The 9044-nt window shown below is 39.2% G+C and overlaps 1 protein-coding gene across 2 annotated transcripts in view; it reads left to right on the forward strand.

Moving 5' to 3' along the window:
- KDR (kinase insert domain receptor) overlaps positions 1-8685 on the forward strand; it is a 46425-nt gene extending 37740 nt beyond the window's left edge. Inside the window, exons 28-30 of one of the 2 annotated variants that reach the window (XM_007534622.3) lie at positions 4250-4349; positions 4978-5063; positions 7009-8685. In XM_007534622.3, coding sequence (XP_007534684.1) covers positions 4250-4349; positions 4978-5063; positions 7009-7231 — 409 coding nt within the window. In that variant the 3' untranslated portion in view covers positions 7232-8685. The remainder of the gene's footprint in view (positions 1-4249; positions 4350-4977; positions 5064-7008) is intronic. The other variant, XM_060188046.1, reaches the window with a different exon arrangement.
- The last annotated feature ends 359 nt before the right edge of the window (positions 8686-9044 follow it).

Below are 9044 nucleotides of genomic sequence, written 5' to 3' on the forward strand. Positions count from 1 at the left end.
AATATTATGGCTAAAGATTCAGACTTCAGAGTTAGAAAAAAATGAGTTGGGCTAAAAGGAAAAAAAATGAGTTGGACTCTTATGTTTGCCCTTTTTAGCAGTGGTGTGACCTAGCTGAAATCATCTGGACATCTGTTCAGTTTCCCTTTCTGTGAAATGAAACAGGATCACTGAGGTTATTTGAGAATGATTATTTTGTACATGACATGTGATTATGTATCTCTAGATGCCCAGCACATAGAAAACATGCAATAAATAATAGTTATTTTTTAAAAGCTGCTTAAAATAATATTTGAGATGACTCTGTTTTTTTCTTTTTGATGTCTCACCTTGATGTTTAGTTCAATGCTATTTCCTCCTGCATTGAAGAGTAATCTTCAGAGAGAAAGACTCATCAAATGAAAGCTATCCATCCCAGTCCCATATTAAAAAATTTCTAGTTCAAGTTCATCTGGACTGCTAGTGTAGTTAATTGTTCCCATGACACTATTATCCTTTCCTTTATCAGGAAGTAAACCATGTGGTCTTGAACTATATTCCTTGGATTTTCTGGGCCTGGTGAAGTGAGGATCCAAATCAGCAACCTCTTGGTTCACTTGGGTGCTTTATATATGGTGCTGGGAGTAGAGGAAGTCATGTTTGTGTAATAGAAGTGCCAAATGTAACGCTGGAACTAAAACAGGGCTGCTAACATTTATCCCCAGAAGTGTGGACAAATGTGACACCATGCTTCCAGCATAGGCCTGGCTCTGATTTTCTGTCTGTACTTTTTGAATTGGCCTCTCTAGTCCAGTTTCTCTTTTATCCAGGTGTAATTTGAAGAAGAAAAAAAAAGAAAAATTGCACCCTTTTGTCTGCATCTCTTCCTGGTTCCTGCCACATTCTATTTATAAAAATTAGACTCGACATCTACCTTTCAATCATCTGGGTAAAAGGCAGGGCATCTAGGCCCTGCATACTTTATTCTGGTTATGCTTCCTTGGGGAGAAAGCAGTGAGGCTGGGCTCCATTACAGGAGACTTGTTCTCCCTTCTTTCATTTTGCAGGTCAAGTGGAAAAGCCCAGGCATTTTCCCCACTTGTGTCCTCTTTGTAATTTTCAGTTCCATTGCATTATAAATAGAACTGGACAGACACATCACTGTGGGAGCCAACCTCATGATTTGTTGTGCCTTTAAGCTGTTTAAAAAATGTTTGTTCGGTTTATTTAGAGAAGAGTCTGAGAAAGAGGTGTGTGGGGGCTGGGAGAAGGGGGAAGGACCATGGACGTCTAGACTTAGCTTTGTGTCTAATCTCCCCTGTGGATCTGCTCTGGCCCTAAGTTTACATGCTTCCTGCAAGAAAACACGTATTTATTGGACTCGTCTTTCTTTGAGGGCAGTTTAAGGACCATCTGTAGTTGCTCCATCATTTCCTCTGGGAGTTTCACCTCCCACTCCAAACTGCTTATCAAAGGGCTCTTTTGAGTCCTCTCCCAATGAGAGACTCTGGCACATACCACCTTCTTTATGTTGGTTAATTGCTCATGATGATTAAATGCTCCTTGCAGATTGATGTCTGGAACAGCCTGCTGGCTAGATGTTCCTGAAGTTGGCTCTGATTCTAGACTGCATGAAGCAACTGTCCTTTCTCCACATGTCATCTGTCATTCCCTCACCTCTGTCCTGTTCTGCCACATGGCCAGTGCACACATGGGAAAGAACAGAATTGTGTATATACTAGGTGCTTAATAAAGATGTGACTGGTCATATTCACTGCTCTTTTCTTTTCCTTCTTGATGTCGTTCCAGTGGACTCATTGTTTAGTAGAGTTAAACAAAAATAAAAGAAACCAAGATGGACTAGCAAAAATCACATGGATAGTGTGTTGCTCTGCCATGTGCTCATACCAGTTTGAGCCCATCCGCCACTGCTATTGAAGGAGGTTTTGCTGCTGTCCTCTCTCCCTCTCTCTCTTTGGCTTTGCCTCTTTGTATCTGTTTCTGTCTGAAAAATTCATCCCAGAGCAGTGAAGCCCCTTTGATGACAAAGACAAACAAACACAAATAAACAAATAAACAAAAAAAAAACCCTGTATGGACTTCAGAGTTTGAAGACCTAAATTTGAGCAGCAGTTCTAGCAATTTCCTGTGGTTTTATCTTAACTCATTTCCACCTGGGGAATAATAATAAAAAAGAAATACACATTTAAAATTCCATTTTATAGTTTTTGGAAGGGAGGATGATGCAACAATTCTTGTCACTTGTGAAAGGCCAGGTAATTTTTGGAATTGCTGGGCTGAAAAGTCAAGGAGCTGTCCTAAGGCAACTGTAGTGTTGCCCAGGATACCAACTCTATTTGATTCTATACACCAACATCTATGGATTGGTTCATTTTCCAGGCCCTGTGAGGATTCCCTTCCTTGACTCAGGCTTCCCATTCCTAGATAAGTGGAATAGCCCCTTAATTGATCTCAGAGTCTTTTATTCTTACCTTTTTGACCCAAAGTTGTCTTTCTAAAAGGCTTATCTTTTTAAATATTTTTCTTTGTTGAAGGATTAATGGCTTACAGTCAACAGTAGTTTGTACATGTGTAACATTTCTCAGTTTTCCACATTAACAATTCAAACCCCTCTAAGTCTTCCTCTGACATCATGTACCTGAACTCTTCTCCCTAGCCCTGAATCTTTTACTTTGGTGCAATGCACCAACTCCAGTCCAAGATCTGCTTTGTGTTTTCCCTTCTGTTCTTAGAAAAGGCATATCTTACCTTGCCAAACTTATGCTTACAATCTTTCAGCAACTACCCACTGGCCTCTAGGTAATAATCCATATATTCTCAGTTATGTGATTTTGGACAGGTACCTTAATGTCTATAGGCCTCAGTTCCCTGGGGTAATAATCCTCACCCACTCACCAGAGGTTTGACTTGTGAAGATATCATGGAAAATGGTTGTGGATATTGTAGTACGTGGCTCACCATGTGACTGATGCTCAGGGTGGGGTTCTTGAATGAGTGAATGAATGGATGTTTTATCCAATAACTTTTATTGGCAGCTACCACTTTTATGGACTGAACTTAAAAGAAAGTGGGCTTTGCTTTCTCTTTGTCTTTCATGTTCTTTTTCTTGTGTAGTTTTCCTGAGTGAGGCTGTCACTGCTGATCCTTTTCTCCTTTCTGTAAGGGTGGAACCACGCTCCCATTGGCGCAAGTGAGTTCTCATCCTACTTGTTCATAGAAAACATACAGGATACACAGTGTGTCTAGAATATGGCCTCACATGTGATGTACTCTTGGAGGAGAGCAAAGAGTGTCCTGTCTCTGAAAAAGAACTTCGCTTCTTTACACTTGGGTTATAACTCAGACTTACCCAAAGTCACATAGCAGAGAAGGAACAAATCCAGGGAATAGGTGATAAATATTCTTATTCTTTATACTCCTGAATGGAACTGGGACTCTGAATACAAGAGGGAAAGAAGCTTTGGTTGCCTAAACACCACGCTTTCTCATAATTCTTACCACCCACAGTTCACTACCTCATTCAGATTTCAGATGTCTTTATAAGCCGGGGAGGGAAAGCTACTGCCCATGCATGCCAAAAATGGGACCATAGAAGCATGAAAACTATTGTGACTTGCCCAAGTTTGAGCATTGAGTGGTAGACTTTGAAATAGACATGATTAACTTGTGACTCTTGAGTTCCTGTCCTTTCTGAAGACTAGCAGACCAAGGGGTTGAAAATACTGAGACTCAATTCACCTCCTCATCTCCATACCAAGCCTCGATTACATCTAGAAGGAGGATACTGTCTCTATAGCCTGCTAGGTTCTGTATCCCTAAATGAGTTCAGTTGACAGCAGCGAGATATGCAGGTGTTTCCGCTGTCCATCTTTCATTGACAGGGTACTGAAATTTGGAACATTCAGTCATATGTTCAAAGTTCCTTTGAACATGTGGAAGGCTGTGGATTGCTCAGTTTGCTACTATTGTCTTTAGTCCAGTTCTGGACCTTAGAAATATGACTGAAAGGAACAGGAGTTCATCTAGTCCCCTCAATTATATTAGACTTTTAAATGGATGGCCACAGGAAATGAAGCCTCCAGTGTGTACTAGCAGAGTAAGATTTTTGTTTTGCTTTTCCTTTTTCCAAAAGATTTTTTGAAGGGTTGCTACTAAAGTTGTGGTTGAAAGATAATGAACTTAGGTATCACTTGTGGTGCCTGCAGCCAAGTATACCACCACTGAAATATAAATATTTGTTCTTTTGCAGTCAGTATCTGCAGAACAGTAAGCGAAAGAGCAGGCCTGTGAGTGTAAAAACATTTGAAGATATCCCGTTGGAAGAACCAGAAGTAAAAGTAATCCCAGATGTAAGTACATCTTTAAAAAATATTCTTAGAAATAATACAAAGGATGAAACATTAGCTAGATAAATATTAGTATAAGCATTAAGAGTCCTGGAACCTCATTATAAGACTGTGTCCTTGAGAGTATGTGTTATGGAGTTATTACAGAGAGAGAATTTATCACACACCCCCCCCTTAGTTCTTCCATAAGTAGCTCCTGGTCCAAGCTTTAGCAATCAGGGGAGGGGATGGGATACAGAGTTCTGGTGATGGGAATTGTGCAAAGTTGTGGGAACTGTGCAAAGTTGTACCCCTCTTATCCTATGGTTTTGTTAATGTTTCCTTTTTATAAATAAAAAGTTAAAAAAAAAAAAAAAAGATAACCCACCTTCATGCCCAGTTCCACTCAAATATAAATAGTAGACAGAGCTGGAGATCTCTTAGGCTTCTTTCTAAATTCTTCTCACCTTCCAGCTTTGAGTTTACTTTTAGGGAGCAGTTTTTTCCTCTTATAGCTCACAGTTTCTGGCTGTAGCATCTTTGCCTCCTCCGTTAGAGCCTATTATCTTATGGATGGGCTGAGAAATCAGCTTAAGTAAATGCCTTCTAAATATACTTATTCAACTGTGCCATCTCATTGTCTCTTAAAAAGGACAACCAGACGGACAGTGGTATGGTTCTTGCATCAGAAGAACTGAGAACTTTGGAAGACAGAACCAAATTGGCTCCGTCTTTTAGGTAAGACGCAGTCAACTAGAAAAGCCACATTTTGGGGGGAAAGGAATGAGGAACTTTCAGCGCCCAGAGATTTCAAAGGTTCAGAGGTTTCCCTTTTCATGTCTGTGTTGGTTGGACAGATTTAAGTAACTCATAAAAAACTGAAGCAGATAAGAAAAGTGGCAAATTTTAAAAAAGAATCTAACATAAATTAGAGGATTTGGTCGCTTTGTGAGAATTTATGAATACTAGGGTTTTTATAAGAATATTTACTTTGGTCAGTGCCTTCCATGGTGCTGGTTAAATAGCAATGAGAGCATTCTTAAAACTATAAAGATGGGGTGTCGGATGGTAATGCAGCAGGTTAAGCACAGGTGGTGTGAAGTGCAAGCACTGGCGTAAGGATCCCGGTTCCAGCCCCCGGCTCCCCACCTGCAGGGGAGTCGCTTCACAAGCAGTGAAGCAGGTCTGCAGGTGTCTATCTTTCTCTCCCCATCTCTGTCTTCCACTCCTCTCTCCATTTCTCTCTGTCCTACCCAACAACGACGACATCAAGAACAACAACAGTAACTGCAACAATAAAACAAGGGGAACAAAAGGGAATAAATAAATATTAAAAAAAAACTATAAAGATGATTAAAATTTTTGCAGATTGAAGAATTTTCAAGTCTGTACATAAATAAGTTCATCCAACCTTGATAAGTTTACTGTGTAAATAAGATACTTGTTTTAAATAGTTAAATATGATTTGCCTGAATTATTACATACTTGTGCAAAACATTGTTTTGAATGTAATTTCCCCCGTGTGGTTCTATAGGAATTTATAGTTGCCTTGAATACTGTACCTGATTTTAATCCAAAAAATACATGTATATGTATAAGATAAGGTAGAGAATAGTTAATTTGCTAGAGAGTTTACTCTACATAAGAATTGAAAAGATTTTGATCTACTTGTAACCTATTATATGAGAATATATCCATGGAGTGTTAAGTGATGCTTATGTTAAAACAAAACAATAAAATGCAACATTGTGTGATTTTATTGTTTGCCTTAGGGCCAAGGTAAAATATTGTAAGAACCAATTATATATTTTAGGCATTAATTAAAATGTATTTACTCAGCAGTATCTATGTGCCAGGTACTATGTCACTGCTTGAGTTACTGAAGTAACGCCTTTTATTGAGGTTGCATTGAAAGAAACAGTATATTTCTGGCTATTTGAAATAATACTTAAGACCAAATATTAATGCAGTTAATAACATCATTTTCATAGTTGTTAACATGATAACTTGGGTTGGGGGGGACCACCGTATTTCTTAATAGCTTGAGAAAAATTTAAATCCAGAAAAATTTTGATATTACTGTCAGGATTGATTCCACACTACTGAAAACATTCTCTAGTTGCTACTGAGTGATCTGTGTTCTTTGTCCTTCCATAAATTGGCTTTTGATGAGGAAAATGAAGTTTTTGACATGCCTAGTTTGTTATTCACTCTTCGAGTTACTAACATTATAATTTGCACAGGGTCTTTATTAACACTATGCTCATTTCTTGTAATCTCATGATTGACAGTGTGGGGAAAGCACTAGCAAGTTTCCAAAACATCCTGATTTTCCTTAGTATCATCAAAGAGTCCCTTTGGCTCCTATCATTGGATACAAAGATATCAATCTTCAGGGCCATCAACACGTTCCGATGATTGGAAACTCAGAACTGCCTTAATCTCATCGCAGACTTGGAAGACTTGAACCTGAATTAGAGGACTTATCTGAAACTAGTAACTCATACTTGTACCTGAAAATAGATATTGTCAGAGTAAACCTGGTATGTTCATTAACAAGTAGGAGAGATAGGGGCTGGTCCCTCTAGGGAAACTGAAACCCACACCAGGTTGGGGTTAGAAGTGAGAATCAGAAGAATAGCCTGTTCTCCACCAACTCAAGTTATTGCTATTTCTTCCGCAGTGCACTGATGCCCAGCAAAAGCAACGAGTCTGTGGTATCCGAAGGCTCAAACCAGACAAGCGGCTACCAGTCTGGGTATCACTCTGATGACACAGACACCACTGTGTACTCCAGCGAGGAAGCAGAACTTTTAAAACTGGTGGAAACTGGATCACAAGCTGGCAGTGCAGCCCAGATGCCCCAGCCTGATGCCGGGACTGTATTGAGCTCTCCTCCTGTTTAAAAGGAGGCACCCATGTCCCCCAACTCCTGGAAATCACACACGCGGTGCTGCTCAGATTGTCAAATGTTGTTCTTTCCACCACCAGGAAGTACTACATTTGAAAAAAAAAAAAAGGACCTCAGACTGCAAGGAGCCAGTCCCTTTAGGCATTCCCTGAGAAGATGCTTATGACCCAAGAATGTGTTCTTGTCTTCTCCCAGTGTTGAACTTACTCTCTCTTTGATTCCTTCTAAAACCATGTATGATGCCCTCTACTGTGGGTCTCCCAGTAGGTTATAGCAGATAGAGCAATGACTCTGTCCCAGAAAAGTAGCAGGATCTGGAGAGTTGACACCTTTGTAAAACCAGAAGATAAAGCAGGCAGAGTAAATGTGCTAGGTGTTGAAAACTGGAAAGACCATTAGGGCCAAGTCTGGCAAAGAAGTTTCATATAGAATGTGAGTCCAGAGCTAAGTCTTACATATGTGCTTAGGATTGATTAAAAGGAAGATTATGGCTGCCTGTGAGCACTCAGCGGAACCTGCAGATACATTCTGTTGGCACTGGTGGAGGTGGGCAAGGACTCTGTGAGGAAATGTAGACTTTAAATGAGGTGACTGGATTTAGAAGATTGCGTGCTCTTCCCAGTTGGGCTAAATGAGAGTTCCTTGTGCTGTTTCCGACTCCTAATGAGAGTTCCTTCCGGACTCTTACGTGTCTTCTGGCCAACCTCCAGGAAGGAAATGATGGAGCTCTGGCTCCTTGTCTCCCAGACTGATCCTATATTCAGAGCCCCACAAAGAAAGGAGATTCAGATGAAGGCTCCCTGTTGTGTTGAAGACTTCTGACTTTATACATCAGCTTCTGGTTTCTTCTGCATGAATGAACAACACGTATCTGTCCCAATGTAATACGTCTGGGCCTGAATGCAGTAGGTGCCATATCCAGCTGTGGTGTCAGAGCTTCAAGGGATTTTACTTTGTTCCTTCATCCCTTCCCTTATTATCATGCTCTATGAATCTTCATCCAGTCTGTATTTTAGTAATTTGGCCTTTACATACTAGTGAAAGCTAATTTGGCTTATTCACTCACTGAATGGTTATTAGCCAGATTTCAAAAGTATTTTATAGTCAAACGTTATAATAACATCTATTGTATTTTTTTAGATTTCTAACACATAAAGCTTTTTCTACTGGTTTTTGCCATTTCTCTTTCCTTTTTTTAAAGAAGAAAATGGATGTTTTGTTTGGTGCCATAGTATGAGATGCTGGGAACCATGACTATAAAGCATGCTATGGCACATGTATTTATAGTCTGTTTATGTAGAAACAAATGTAATATATTAAAACCCTATATTATATATAGTGAACTTTGTACTATTCACATTTTGTATCAGTACTATGTAGCATAACAGAGATCATAATGCTTTCAGCAACTGATGCCTTTTTATTAAAAAGTTATTGAACATTTTGAAAGAGTCCCTTTGCAAGTTTGCATCACTGTTCCTGTAATTTCTTTCATTTCTAACATGGAACAAGGAGAACCAGACATAATTTACATGTAGTTGCTTTTCATTTTTACTTGTTCCCTTGTTCTTCTTATAAAGGATATTTTCATAAAAGTATTTATGTGGATTATAAACCAATAAATGTATTCCTCTTGGTGGAAAAAATACAATGCTGTAATAGTATCACAGTTATGTTGAGGGGAAATTTTTCTGTAGAGCTATAGTTGCTTTCCCCTTCCTCTTCTTTATTATACAAAAAATCCATTCACATGTATGCTCTTAGTACATTTGGAGCTCTTTTATTTAAATTTCTTTATTGGTTAATGA

The sequence above is a fragment of the Erinaceus europaeus genome, chromosome 3 (assembly GCF_950295315.1).
Source record: "Erinaceus europaeus chromosome 3, mEriEur2.1, whole genome shotgun sequence".
Lineage (NCBI taxonomy): Eukaryota > Metazoa > Chordata > Mammalia > Eulipotyphla > Erinaceidae > Erinaceus > Erinaceus europaeus.